The sequence below is a fragment of the Frieseomelitta varia genome, unplaced genomic scaffold (genome assembly GCF_011392965.1).
Source record: "Frieseomelitta varia isolate USP_RPSP 00005682 unplaced genomic scaffold, Fvar_1.2 scaffold_834, whole genome shotgun sequence".
NCBI lineage: Eukaryota > Metazoa > Arthropoda > Insecta > Hymenoptera > Apidae > Frieseomelitta > Frieseomelitta varia.
The window spans coordinates 639,525-655,257 of record NW_025110628.1 but is presented as its reverse complement, the minus strand read 5'-3'; the positions used below and the strand labels follow the sequence as shown (position 1 = coordinate 655,257).

The following is a 15,733-nucleotide window of genomic DNA, read 5'->3' as shown; positions in this document are numbered from 1 at the left end:
TTGGAGGTCGTCGAATAGCATGCACTGTAATAGCCATTACTTAGTGGTTCGTTTTTTGCAATAGAACAGGACGATCATGAATATCTTTTCGATTTATATCATCATTAATTGGTAATTTAAATCTTTTCACACGACATCACGAACGAAAGTCGGGCAAACAGCCAAAAGTGGCGTTATAAATTTTACGTCTTTAATGTTACTGTATATGTATGACGTGATTATTAAAATTTATTGGCTGAGAAAAGTAGAAAAAACCTAGCTATTTTTGGTGTCAGAGGTTCAGATCTTGCCAATAAATGCTATTTTTAACACTCAGCTATTTATTGCTGAATATATTCCCTACTACGTATCTCATATCTCACATATCCTACAATATTTTTAATGGATGTTTTTTATCCTAATTTCTACTGCTAACAATTTCATTCTACATTCTATATATTTCATATACATACTTATCTTATTTATTATCCTATATACAATACCTCACATCACTAATCTTCATTCCATTTTTATTTATCCTCTTTACTTTCCCGCATTCTAACAATACTAATATTTCTATTCTAACAACGTTAACATTTCTATTCTAATAATACTAACACGTCCATCCTACATTTCACATTTTATATACCTTATCTAGTTTCCCATATCACTAATCCTATTATCCCATTTTTATGTTTCATATCACACACTCATCTCATATTCTGTTCCTTTTATTCGATAAAACATTCTTCCCTTCCTACATTTCATTTATCACCATCTATACATCTCATATCCTACACTTTATATTCTCTTTCCTACAATTCTAATCACATTTTCTCTAACCAGAAATTTTCCACATAGCTAATTCGTGGGCCGTCACGATTATGTTATTCCACAAAATAAATTTTATAGCCCATAAATCTCCTGTAAAATTATTTTCTGGGATGTGACATTCATTTTGTGGGACAATAGCCTACGTAAATTATTTCAGCCAATGACTTTTTATGGATATGGTTTAAAATATTCATGTAATATATCATAAAAGAATGTTGTCATTTTTTATCGATAAATTCAAGGAAAATTCGAACGCTAAGGAAATTAATCTAAGAGCGTCTTTAATTGGATCATTATTAGCGAAATTTAATTATGAAGTTACAAGATACAAGTTACCAGTGATAATGTGATAAATCCTCTTGTATGACAGTAACAAGTTTGTTTTGTAAAACAAGCGAAGTTTTGCGAGTTAATCTTATCTTATTAAGTTGTTGCATGATAAATGTTACTTCCCGTCGAAGTCCCTCCAGTCACTTTCAAATTATAAAATACTCAGCGATTAATCAACAACTAAAATTATAAAACATTCAATTAATTCTGTTTGTGTATTTTTTTACTCAGAAAACTTTTGTCTGATATCTTTTATAACGGTAATAACAATATATTTTCATTTTTTTTTAAATATAATATTTTGTGATCATTTTATATTATTCTTTACTCTTTTCTCATTTTTAATTTTAGTTTCGTGTTAAAAAGAAGAATCTTCCAATTTTCTCCTTTATTATTATTTTCTCTTATCATTTTCTCTTTCTCCGTTCGATTCGACATTCTCTTTAATTTGTCTTCTCTCAAGTACGTAACAATTCTAAGAAAAGCTGAGAGAAACAGTTCTAAGGAAATTGGATATCTTGGACAGATAGAAAATTTCGATTCGAGAGAATGAAACGGAGTTTCCAGAACGTACAGTGAATTCGAATTAATATTCGGACATTTAAATATTCGGACACGAAATATTGAAAATATTTCAAAAGAAATCAATAATAAACTTGCATTCATTTTAAGTTAGGAGAAAAGAGTCTTCACTTTGCCATAATGTTACATAATGTACAAAACATTTTATAAATAAAACGAACGCCTGCAATTTGAAAGCACATCTTTAAAATAAGTCTAAATTTATTATTGTACGATTTATAATTTTTACAAAATTATAACAGTTTGAATATCTAGTAATAGTGTCCGAATATTTAAATGTCGAAGTATTAATCGCAAGTATACATGTAGGTCATCGTCCAAAAAATTGTCAAAGTCAATCAGTACCGAAGAACAGCGTAAGGTGGTTGATTTTCTGTGTCTGATCACGATTCAGATCATGCCGGTAGAATGTCCAGCCAGCGTGGCCCAGTGACATTCTTCTCCTCTTTGTCACGTAGCTTGCATGACCCATTGCCCTCGACTGGCAATGACCACAACGTTCCCGTTTACTTTTTATCGCGTTAAGCGTTGATGCCACCGCGGCAGAAAATGTCACAAGTCATTTTCACGCGGCTCGCAGAAAATCTACCGTGCAAATTTAACGTCGAAACGGATCAAGTTATTTAGTAATATTTCCATTAGCATCACTGGCAAACAGGTCTTTGGGAATTCTGTTCGGTAACGGTGGAAAAAAAAAATGCTCTTCCATGAGGAAATAAAATTTCTCAACGTTCGAGAAATATATATATATATATGTAATAGACGCTTGGAACAAACGCTTGGTACTTTCACTGAAGAAATTTTCCATCGTTAACGCGTCTTTTGGAGCACGGCGTTAATGCACACCAGTGTGCATTTTCGCCTCTTCGCGATAAGAATCGTGCGACACAAATGTTCCAAGACTTTCTCCTGGCTAAAACTAAATATCTAACTAAATATCGATATGCTTTGTATTTATTGATTTCTCCGTATAAATTCAAATGTCCTTAATATTCCAAAATAAAAGCGTTTTAGATTTTATAATTTTATGAAATTTTCACAAGCATTTGAATTCTTATTTTCACAAGACCTTTGCTTCAAAGTGATCGAAAAACAAAGTTAAAAGCGTTATTTTGTCACCGTTACTACAATTTTATTGAATTTCTCATCCAGCTATTTCGCTACACTCTCTCTTTCTTTCCGTTTTGTTCCAGATGTTCTTCGGATCTTCCATATTGTGGAATAAGATATTTAGCATTTCTTTTTATTTATAACAAAAGATCAAAAGCCAAAATTGTGAAAAGTCGTTAAACTAGAAATTTACAGAGTAGCTTAAATTTTCACAATCGTCGTGAAATCCTGATTTTCACAAGTCCGCTTCTCTTTCAGAGTAACGAAAGAAGAAGAAAAAGGAGACCATGGAATCCTGGTTGAGCGATGTGCAACGCGTGAGAATTCCACGGCCGAAATTCGGCAGCGGGAACACGGTGAGGCGGTCCAATTCCACGGTGCAGCACGTGCGACCGGAAGTGCTCTCTCGACAGACCCAGGACGTGGCCAAAGCCACGGAGGAGCTGCGACAGGCTCTCCAGGACAAGCTCTGACTGACCGATCGTCGATAAGAGGCCATCGTAAACTGATCGAGCAAAAACACAGCCGAGTCCGAGGATCGTCGTGCCAAGGATTCTACGCCGGGTCGTCGCCTTGTCGTCGCCTTGTCATCGTCCCGAGTCCATATCTTCTATCGCCGTGAACCAGAGGATGAATATCGTTGTTTCGCGATGACACGTTCCGTTCCTAACTCACGGCCAGATTATCGGCGAACTTTTACGAAAAGAACAATCGAGGCTCGAGGATGAATGTTCGCCCGAACATTCGGGGACGAACTTCCGCATTTTGGCGAGTGACGGTGATATATTGTGCTGGCGATGAAGGGAAACAGAGCGATTGATGTACACATGTGTGTGAAAGTGGATGCTGAAACGTGAATATGCGGTGGAACGTTGGTCCTTTGGACTTTTAAAGTGAATTTGGTGGAAATATTTGGGGGGTAGGGAGAGATGTGGTGAGAGATTGTGTATCGATGTAAATATGTAAGAGAATAAATACAAAAGTATTAAGAATGAAGTGCAGTCGGCTAGGAAAATCATGAAGATCGAAATAAAGATGTTATAAGGATTTATAATGAATATGATCGTAAAATTGACGTGTCGGTCGTGTTTTACGCCAAAACGATTAATTAAGAACTACTTTATCCGCATAAAATTTAAATATCACCTATAAATTGAAATAACGAGGTATAATCATGATCTTAATTTAGTAATTTTAATTGAGAAAATGTTATAACTTGCTATACGTTAATGAATATTTATTTTAACAAGATTCAATTTATCTTAATCTTATTAAATACAGTTTATTCAAGTTTGTATTAATAATGAATTTGTAAAAATGCCAATTATTCGCATAAATACAGTTTAGCTACAGCTATAATCATTTTGAATCAAAGGATAATGAATAACTAGCGTTCTGTTGCGTATAAGATTGTCTAAAACGTGTGTAGGTGCGAGTCAGTATCGAAGGAATCAAATTTATCTTTGCAAAATTACGTTTCGCGAGATCATGTACATACAGTTCGCCAATAGTCGCTTTCCATTATGATTTCTACTATATCAAAGCTATGCTTTTTTACAAATCTTCTGTAATAATTTATGTAATAATTTATGTACGCGACGTATGTGTGTTTCCTCTTTCAATGTTAAAAAGAGACTGAAAAATAAAAATCTGTTAAAATAACGAAGAATGTGTCGATTTTTTTTATTCTTCCTCGCCGCTTCTTATTAAAATAGAAAAAGGAAGGAAATAAAAATTGAAATTCAAATTAAAAAAATTTAATCAGACAACTTTCACACATTCGTTACAATTTCACTTCTAAATTTCATTTAATTTTTAATTTCATTCGTGTCAAATTACTTCTAATTTTTAATTTCGTTCTAACTTTTAGTTCTATTCAGTTTAAATTGCTTTCAGTTTCATTTTCAAGTTTTCTTTGAAGTTTAATTAAATTGAGAAAATTAAAAAAAAAATTAATTAATTATACAACATAACGAACGAATGAAATATTTCGCGAAAACAACCACAACCGGCTACGAACTATCCGAAGATGGATTTAAATGACATTTACGACTCTGTGTTGCGTCGTAAAGGGGAACGAAAAAAGAGAAAAAGATTTTTTTCTCGATCTCGGAGCTCCTCTTCAAGGATATCAAGCGGCTCGTTCGCGCTCGGTCGACGATCTCCCGTTCCAAGGCCAGCAAAAGTCCATCAACGTTAACCGCCGCGAAATAGAGACATTTCGCGGTTGGATCGGGCCGTGCGATCTGTATGCCATGATCGATCGGGCCTGGATAATTAATTCAGACCTGGAACACCTCCTTCGACTGACTACAGGATCACGTCGAGCGGATATACGGGCCGGGATGAACATCGATCGACCTGGCGTGATCAGCGTCCATAAATCGAGCTCGTTTCCAAATGGACCCGTGAGAGGATACTCTCGATCGCTGGATCACTTGTCCAGGATGCGCGAGGCTAGACTCTGTGCACTTACGTACGATTTTCCATTGATCACGCGAGAAATGAAATAACACCGGGAGTGTAACGAGAAAATGTTAATGAGTTTTTCTTTCGAGCTTTCTTTTTCGGTTGATGATCTGTTTTATGGAGTCCAACTGGTAGTGTATATCTTTACATTCGCGCGAAGACGAGCGAAAAATGACATCGTCAAAAGCATTCCGTGACTTGATGCTCGATCGGAAGTAAGTTGTAGGTTCGATTTAATTCACTTAATACCCGAGGCTGTTAACGAGCTTGCTAGACCGGTCGATACGCGAAATGATTGCACCATTCCACGGATTTGTCGTTTCGTCTCGCGGAATGTCAAATTGGCAGGGAGCAAGAAGCCTGAAGAACGGCGAGCCGAGGAAAAGCGCATTTATAGCTTTCGAAAAGATCGTAAAGAGAATCACGATTGTGTTATCCCATGAGGAAATGTTCGTCGAGTGATTATTTAACATTTAATAAAGTCATTTTAAAAGGAATCGAGTGAAAGATGAAACTGATTTTGCTTTATATAGAAAGATGCGCTTGTATTCACGGGAAATTAAGCAAACAAAATGAAGCTAACTTTATATCAAGGAATAGTTGTTATTTTTCAGAGAAAACTAACATTGGATGAAAAGTAAAAATACAGGAAACGTCTCTAATCAGAAGAGTGGATCTAGGATCTGTACGAGGTGCAGGTATATATTATCGAGTTATGTGTCTTTCACGAATTTCACTGTTATTTTTATGAAAGACGTCGATCGTTAACTTTGCTCGCGCGAGAAATTTTACCACCTCTCTCAATTATCCATTCGTTCTGCTCTCGTGCGCATCGCATGTGCATCCTGTACCCTCCTTTTCTTGACGTTATCACACACAAAATACTGTCAGCCATTACCGCAAGACAATTTCGCTGTAATACCGCAAGACAGTTCATAACCGAGCGAAAGAGAGAGAGAGAGAGAGAGAGAGAGAGAATCTCCTACTCTCGCTAGTTGGATGAATTCTCTGCAATTACTACGTAGTTACTATACAGTAGCAACGACGTTAATATGTTTGATATACATAGGTATATATTCTCGAAATTACTAAACGTAGGAACACATTAATTCCGAGGCAAATATTTTATATCTTTGGGAACAAAAGATGAGAGTGAGCACGATGAAATTTTAGTCATGACCGAGATTCATTTTCTGATGTAATAATATTCAGAGGAAAACTCACGTTAATTGAAATGCTCCAGTCTTCATAATCTGTTAGTGTATAAATCGTGTTTAAGAGATACGTGCTGTTGATACTTGTTTCGTGCTAGTATGCATATTGTTTCGTATGTTAATGTTTAAGTATCTGCGTGACCTTGATTTAAAATATTTAAACTCAAAAATATATTGTGAAACAAATATTATACATTGTGAAATGTATTGTCAAAAAAGTTCACGGCTAAAAATATTAACATACGCTGTTTGTGCATTTTATCATCAAATTTGACAATTTTTCACACAACCTTAATTTGAATAAAATTGTACATGTTTCATTGAAAATGTATTTTAGTAAATTTTATTGTTATTCTTCACAAGGAACAAGATACGTACTTCAAGAATCTTAGAACATCATCCTAATTCTGTATTTAATGACTGAAATACATATATTAAAAGAAAGATTCTACAGCTATTAAAACTAATTAATTACCATCCTCGACCCGCGTTACATAATCAAGCAACTTTCGAGATGCATTTTTCACGTCGCGTGCGGTTCGTCTAACTGCCACTTTCTATAACCGCGTAAACGATTCGAGAGCATCGGTATCGCGTAAATGCCTTCTCGTTGGCGTGTACCACGTTACACACGGCGCCAGCTATCCCGTTTCTAGATAATTTCTATTCCCACGCGAGGAAACACCATCGATAAATCCTAACCGGAAGCATGAACGAGAGATCCCCCGGAAGAAACAAGGGAGCAACCGTGACGAAGATGCCCCGCGAGATTAGAAGGTAAACTATCGACTTACCAAATTGTCCGGATGAAGATGATGATGACCGTAATCCCTAGGGTTGCCCCGCGATCCACCAGGCGAGCTGTGTCTTCGTCCGCGTCCGTTCTCCAGCTCGTCCTCGTAGTCCTGCAAAAAGAAAACCGACAAACGTCCCTTTTATCGCGTTCGGCAACACCCGGCCGCGACAACAGTCTCTCTCTGCGATTGGCAAACGCTTCGAGGGGTCTAAGAGGGTCGAGAGCTTCGAGCACCCGCGATACTGTGTTTCTGTTCTCGAAACAATTTTTCTGTACCTGGTTGTCGCACTCGTCGTCGTTGGAGAGGGCGAGATCGGAGGTCGTCACTTGGTGTTGCTGCGTCCTCCTGCAGCCCACTCTGCAATGGCCAAAATTTGCGATTTGAGACCACCCGCCCTGCGTCTCTCACTCTCACTCGTCTCTCACTCAATTTCCCCTTTCTAGAAATCTGCCGATTTTCGTTTCAATTTCCTCCCTTCTCTTATATTTACTTTATCTTCTTTCTAAGTTACTCATTTCCTTCTTACGCGAAAGCCTCTTTTCCTTTCTTTCTCCGAAGCGTCTACGTATCGCGTTGCGTCGATTGGTTACTCGTCCGATTGAATATTTGAAGCGGGTCCATCGATTATTTTACCAAAGTAGCCCGATTTCTCGAACGTGAAAGCGGTTAGCAGCTAAGGGGAAGCCTGACCTGGATACACAATTTACACACATACATGTACGTATCGTGTTTATTCTTCGCGGACAAAGTTTACCGTTCCATGGAGCGGAAAGCCCCGCGACGACTGACAATTCTGCGATTTGTAATCGCACGGAGGACTCGGAGCTTCTGGATGTTTCGTGCCGGGAAACCGTTTTCGATCGCAACGAAAACAGAACCTTTTATTCTCACCCGGTGAAGTTGGACAGCAGAATGGAGCACATATGAGCGATGACAGCAATGCGGTTTATTTATATGTTTGTCATCGATTATTTAACGAGTAGTCGCACGTAGTAGCTGACCACCGACGGACGTACACCCCCATTGGATATCGCATGCCAAATCTATTTCCGTTTGTTGGCTCGTCCTTCGTCGAACAGCCCCAGGTGCCATCGATCGATCGATGTCGCGCTAACAGCCAGGATGGCGTCAAACGTCAAACAATCAGAATTCGCAGAATTTTCTGACTACTGTTATTTATAAAGTGTTTGACACTTGACAATTATTGCAAATATTGAGATACAAGAAAATATTCGACTTCGTGATTGCACGGTTCTATGTATAAGCGAGTATAAGCTGTATAAAATATACCGGAAATGAAGCTTCTTAATTTTGATAGAAGCAATGGGAAATATTAGTTAGCTTAGTAGTCGAAAATGGATGAAAATTGATCCTGCAAAGACGCCCGAGCTAAATCACTTTAAATTTGTTTTATTTCGCAATCTTTAGATTTCATGAAATGTCAACTATTTATTATAGATATAGTATAGAACTTGAGTGGTGGAAACATATTCCTTGACTAAACTCAGGTTTAGCTGAATCATCTGCTAGTAATTGAAAAAATTATAGCGATATCAATCCTCTCATCTGGTGAAACTGCACCAGACGCTTAAACACTCGTGAAATTAATTTCTCAGACTCTCAGAATCTCCGACCAGATATCTTTTATGGAAAATTGATTCACAATTCTCACTTTGAAATATATCACGTGAAATCGATATCGCGTGATAATTGTCACGTTAAAAGAGTCTCGCCACAAAATCCTTCAGTGCGTTTGTTGTCTTAATGTTAACAAAGTAGAACGAAGAAAAACTGAAGACAAGAGTTTCCCCCTTGATGACGTCCACACTGACACTTTTTTCCCCGCGAACGTTTCGTTCGCGTAGCTATTACGGTACTGCTAACTCTCTCGAAGCTCATTTGTTTCATTCTGTTACCCGGGATACGACCTAGTGTTGGAACTTTGGCCGACCGTAGAACGAAATTTTCAAGGGCCATTTCTATATGTACGCTATTGCCGCATCAGCTCTGCTATAGGACTGCGGTACACTGATTTTGACAATCGCTTCCCTAATGTGTTGCCATGTAATTTACATTATTTTCTCTCTAACATAGACTGCAAGCGGTTGTAGATTTAACTGAGGGAACTTCTATTTCTTTCGAATAATACCTTTGTGAATAACGGAATGATCGATTAGTCAGAACTGGTAACTGGATCAAGTTACTGTAACGTCATGTTCAAAAAAATTAATTCCAAACGTATGAGGAGGACTTAATTAAAAATCTTTACATCGAAAAAGATTTCTGATTAAGAGGCGCGATTGACGCTATAATGATTGATTACCTTACTGCAGCGTTTTGTAAATCTCGATGTTATAATTGATTGACGTTATTCTAGCGTCATGTGATCATGACTATAAATGAATCATAATGAGTTTAAATATACCTTATGTTTTACAGATTCATAATCGTTTCTTTATACATAGTAAAAGCCACATATTTTAAACTCTTATTGTTAGTATAACTGTCAACAGTTATCACCGAAAATAACTGGTCGTTATAATGTCAATTAATTCAATTCATAGCAAAGCAATCGTAAATTCCTTTCTTTACAAGAACTGCTGCAATTTTAATGACTCGATGAAAAGGAAAAAAATTATTAATCGAAATTTCATATTTTAAATGAAATTCAAATAAACTCGGCGCGAAATCGATGCAAACGAAGATCAACATTTGCCGGGAACAGAGCGCGAGCAAACTGAATATAAGATCGGAATAATCCCGCGGGGTTTTCAATCTTTGTCAATGTAAATATCGGTTCGAAATGAAACGTAAACGAAATGAACAGAGAACCTGGAGGGAGGGGGGGAGGGGGGAGATCAAAAGAGCCGATCGATGCAAACAATAAGAGTGGAATCTCGTTAAAACGTTTCTGCTAGGAGCGAGAACATTTATCGTTCGATGCCGCGCGCAATAATCGGATACTACCGAAAACCAATATCGCCCCGGCGAGATATGCAAATCTCATTTTTCTCTTTTTTTCTTTTTCTTGTTTTTGATTCGCACAGAACGCTTTATGCATTCCCTCCCCGTGCCATACCCGGTCAGAGATATCGATTCGACGGAATTTACTTACACCGAATTCCGTGGAAAGACACGTCCCTAGTCTATCCATCATTCGCTGGTGTTATGAATTCACGTATAGGGTGTGCGCCGAATTAATCGACCTGATCATCCCTTCAAACACGTGAGAGAAATTGGCACGGGACCAGAGGAATTTTCCACGAGATGGAACCTTTACATCGTGATACAGATTTTCATCGAGTTTTCGCAAAGTGTCTCTTCGTTTATTAACGAAGTATTTTCGTGGCCGTCTATTTTATTTCGTATCGATTTATATACATTGCATTGGTACTTGTATTTTCAGGCAACCTCGTTTTGACAAATGAAAAGAGTTTTAATGTTTTAATTCTGTTGCATCCTCTGGGATTATTTTCCCTTCTGGGATTATATCTCCGTCAATTGTGTCTCTCTCGTTGTTGAAACGTTTGTCAAATTTGCGGAGAATAATGGTTATTTTTATATGGGTAATCTCTTGTTTCATTTTTTCTTTCTTTTTTTATTGAATTGTTATAATTCAATTTTTCATCGAAGTATTGAGATAAAAATTCGAAAATCACAGGAGGGACAAGAAGAATTTCAGGAAAAATTTGAAAAAATAATTTGACGAGAAACTTTACAGAAATTTCAAGACCACAAGTATTTGCAGTTAAGCAAGGATAAGAATTTGAAGAATTTGCTTTTACATATGCTTAACACGAAAAGAAATTCCTTGAAGATTGCTGATCTAGATCTTCGTACACAAGAACTTATTAAGCAACAGTTTAGAAAATATAATTTGTAGATTTCTCCAGAAAAAAATCTGCTTTGAATTTATAAAGTTCACTTGTAAATTTGTTACTTTTTTTATTAATAAGCTTACTATTCAAAATTTTATCAATCGTTAATTCTTTGATAATAAAATAACAGATATAGAGGGATTAAAATTCAAGAGTTATAACTTTGAATTAATATTGATCGTAAAACGAAATCCCTCAGAAAGCAATAAAATATTCATTATTTTCAGAAATTCAACAACGGTTCCAAATTATTTATTAAAATGTTAATCGATCTAAAGAAAAGTCAGTCGACTACCTGCGCGAATATTTTCATCAAAATCAAACCGAAGTAACGTTCCGCCTTCAGGGGTAATCTGTAAAAAAAAACCTAGCCTCTTTTTTTAGAAGAAGCAACATTCCGTTCCATCGATCTCCACTTACGACGTGCTCCTTTGACCGTACATAAAAATCCTGTCGAGGGCCCCGGCGAATTAATCGAACGATTCACAGAGCTGACCACCGATACACCCTATACACATCTACACGTATTCAACCCGCGCCCACGCGAGGATACAAGGACGACACACACGTACAGTGTGTATAAAAAGTATTTGCGCCTACCCTTATTTTCCAATTAAACGTTCTCCTTTAACAGATTCTACGCTTTATTTTTACAGCGTGAAAGTTTTAGTAGTACTATTCAAATAAAATTTACTAAATCTCTTTAATTTTCAGCTGATAATAAAATTCAACTGATTTTGTTATTTTTTAGTAGAAATTTACTAAATATTTCAGTAAATCTGCTAGTTGTACCATAATTATATTTTAATAAAAACGTAAAATAAGTACTATAAGTACTACATTTTAATTTAGTAAATTTAGTAAATATATAATATAGAATTTAATAAAAGTTGAAATTATTGTTTTACTACTAATCGTGTCGCTATTAACTATCGAGTTAAATAGACTATTTTCAAATGCAGATCATTTAAAAATTATTCGCAATTGAATTTGTCCAATTATAGCTTGATATGCATTTTCTTTTTTGTTAAAATATTCTTCTGACTCGCGCAGTAGTAACTCTACCTTATTCCGTTGCTAAAAATACTTTCAGATATCGTTTTTGGAACATCTAGCTGGAAACTTTTGCACACCGCTGTATTGGTCGCTATTTACCTCCCCCTTCTACGATTCTCGTGTCTGCTTATCCATGTACATACCTGCTACTAGTCAGGTGGCGCCGAAGGGGGTGGCTGAATGCGGGATAGACACTAAAGCCAGATCGAGCCTGGTAGGAAATGAAATATCGATGTACCTCGTATATCCGACATAGAAACGCCATTACAGCTATCCCTGCTTACTGCGGAATCGTACCCTTTTTCACCTATATTTTTTTTTTTTTTCGTTCCTTTCTCTCATCTTCTTCCTTATTTTTTTTTTTTTCCTCTGTTGGATTTCAAATCGCGGTAGGATCAATTATCGATCAGTGGTTCCTCTTCCTGAGTGGAAGTTGAACTCGAAATTAGGTTGAAGTGTTTGGTTAGAAATTAAGGTTGTGACTTGTGGAAGAAGAAGACGAAGGATCGAGGATTTTCTTTCGAAAATTTCAACGATAAGTTTTGCTAAAGGGGATGAAAGATGGTTTTGTGTAAATGAGATTGTTTTAAATTTTTGTACTATGAAATTCTTTGATTAAATTGACGAAATTATGGCGTGTAAATTAAGTTAACTCATTAAGAACCAAGCAAAATAATTTATTATAATATTATTTTGTAACAATATAATTTGTAATAATAATTAATTTATTATAATATTATATTATGATAATAATATAATTTATAATAATTAGAATATCATATCATGTTATAATATTATATTCAGTTTGAAATTATAAAATGTAAATGCAAGTTAGATAATGGATAATTTATATTAATAAATATTAATAAATATAACCTATACATAATTGATAAATTGATTGAAAACAAGTGCGAATGAAATTTGCATTAACAGTTGGTCCTTAATAGGTTAAAGTAATTCATACTATGATAAGGAAAGAATATGTCCGTGAGCATTTATGTAAATGTCTTCATTAGATTGCAAAATTTATAGCGAAATTTAAGATTTAACTAAAGCTTAATTCACACGAGCAAATTGAAAAATTGTTCTGAATTATTGCTCAGAGCAACTACAATCCCACATTCGAGAAATCAGTTCGCAAGATGCACTTAACAAAACGATTCGAATCTACAACCGTGGTTCTCAACGAAGTTACTCGATATAACTCAGTTACTACAACTGCAACTGCAAATCTGCCGTTTACTCTGGACGACAAATTTATACGGTCAACTTGAATTTTCTTGAACTGTGATCCTTTAAAAACTTGTACTCTCGAATCAGACTTTATCCAATTTTTCCGTTGCAAATTTTCTTTCGTCTTATGATGAATTTAAAAATTTCTAGAAATTCTTCTCCGTTGAGTTTCCGCGCGGAACAGGAGAAACTGAGAGAGAAAGGTAAGAGACACTTCGAACTAGAGCAGAGGGATCTTCACGAAAATCAAGAAAGATTCAAGGATATCATTGAGAAATGTCGAAAGATTCTCGGTTTATTGGAATCTCCTCGACCTGGTCCTGGGCATGTCGGCCCCGAGACCGCTGTCCTCGCTGGGCGATCTATATTCCTGGTTATCCCGTGGCAGAAGAGGTCCTGTTACTCCTAGAGGATCTCCCTCGACGTCCACCAGTCGTCCCGGACGGCAACAACCACCGGGTACACCCCTCTGCGAGAAATCACCAGATCCAGTCATGCCATTCGCTAATCTGTCGCCACTCTCAACCCGGTTTCGATGGCCAACGAGTATTTCTCACTTTTTTTCCCTACCTTGACTCAAACCTTTTCGTTGATTTTCAATATCTTTTTACTTTTTTTTTTTTCTCCTTTTAATAATCCTCCCATTTTTCTATCGAAACAACTTTTGCATTTGGAAAGTCAGCGAATTATGCAGAATTTTAACGATCGAATGAATTTGAATGATTCTCAGAATAAACTGATGTAAAAGTAAAAGTAAATGTACGAACTATAAATGACTATGAGTGGCTCACGAAAGTATTTGAATACTTGTCGCAAAAAATTTTTATACACACTGTGTGTTATAACTACTGTTGGAGCGATAGCAGTGTAACTAATTCTTTTTTCCTAAAAATGTACTAAATATCTTATAATTTCTATGTATACTTTCGCGTTTCGCACAACACATACAATACGAATTGCATCAGAAGCGATATCAATTAATTTCCATAAATTGAGAAATAAAGAACAATGGGTTCAAATCTTGCAATTCTCGAGAAATTTCTTATACCCGTTGTAAATTTATGAAAATAAAGAATCCGTTTCTTCGAGAAACTTTCGAAGAAATGAAATTGTGAAACTTACAGAAGAAACTTGTGAGGCTGATCAGTTTAGCTCCGAAGGAGCTCGTACATATATTCATGAGGGGTTTCTAGAAGCGTTCGAATATTTTCGTGAGCCGCTGCAAAGAATCAAGCGTAGCCGAACTCAAAAAAAAAAAAAAAAAAGAAAGAAAGGATAAATTGTCTGAGAGAGGAGCAACTGAAAAGTATGAGAAAGCACTCAAGCTTCGTCCGTTGGGAAATCGTTTATTCCTTCGCTTCCTCCCCCCTACCCGCTCTTTCCCGCGTAAATCAACGGATCGATCGTTCCATTTCGTGTCAATCCGTCCCCCCTATATAAGCATCAGAATCACCGACTAATTAGCCATAAAAGCGTCGATCTGTATGCCAACTTAGTCAACGATCTATCATCGATCGGTACCGCGGTGTCGTGGCTGACTCTGACGTTTGTCACTGTACAGATGACACTTGATTTACGATGACTTCCGATGGCTCTCTTCCGTTCAAAGATCACGAAACTCGGCCCGTGAACCGTGGAACTGCGTGCCAGCCCGTCCGTCATTAATCAAACATCATTCTGTTTTGTCCATTATCGATTTGTCGATTAGCCACGATAAGAGCAGTCCCTTGTTCCCCAAATCGATTAACGCTTGAATAATTCTTTGCCAATTAATGCAACTAGTTGCAGGTGTTGAAACGTGATGCACGTCGCGGTTCGTATTTTAGCATTTCGTAAGAATTTTATTAAGCGTTAAATGAAGTAGCATGGCGAGTAATAACGTGAAATGTCTATTTTCTTTCCTTTTCCTTTTTTTTTTTTTTTTTAGTGGAAATAATCGTGATTTTGGTTTTAGATAAAAGAGCAACTTTTAGAAGTAATAGTAATGTCCAAATTCGTAAAGGATAATTATGCAAATTAAATAATTTTCGTTATTATTGTAGGAAAATTTTTTTCAAATTCTTCCTCTATACTTTCCAGAGAAATTAATTAGTCGGAAAAGAATATTAATGTTGTACTATTCTCAAGTATACTTCTCTCAAATATCTATAAGATATCTACTCTGAAATACAAATAGAAAATCTAAAACGTTCTTAAATGGACATTCCAGCTGTTACAACCTGATATAGAAAAGCTGGACTTGCTGCTTCAA

The 15,733-nt window shown here is 36.3% G+C and overlaps 2 protein-coding genes across 4 annotated transcripts in view; one reads left to right on the top strand and one right to left on the bottom strand.

Annotated features, from left to right (window-relative positions):
* The window catches only part of LOC122536418 (whirlin-like), a 109,086-nt gene that overhangs the window by 23,412 nt on the left and 69,941 nt on the right, over positions 1 to 15,733 (bottom strand). For all 3 annotated transcript variants that reach the window (XM_043668778.1, XM_043668779.1, XM_043668780.1), the window contains 3 exons: positions 13,797 to 13,951; positions 7,591 to 7,672; positions 7,313 to 7,423 (listed from right to left, as the gene is read on the bottom strand). In XM_043668778.1, coding sequence (XP_043524713.1) covers positions 7,313 to 7,423; positions 7,591 to 7,672; positions 13,797 to 13,951 — 348 coding nt within the window. The remainder of the gene's footprint in view (positions 1 to 7,312; positions 7,424 to 7,590; positions 7,673 to 13,796; positions 13,952 to 15,733) is intronic.
* On the top strand, positions 3,094 to 4,497 carry LOC122536421. The gene has a single exon (XM_043668786.1). It carries the CDS (start codon positions 3,123 to 3,125, stop codon positions 3,306 to 3,308), a length of 186 nt encoding a protein of 61 aa, XP_043524721.1. The 5' UTR covers positions 3,094 to 3,122; the 3' UTR covers positions 3,309 to 4,497.

Coding starts and splice junctions, on each gene's coding strand:
- LOC122536421 (XM_043668786.1), top strand. CDS start 3,123: ATGGAATCCTGGTTGAGCGATGTGCAACGCGTGAGAATTCCACGGCCG.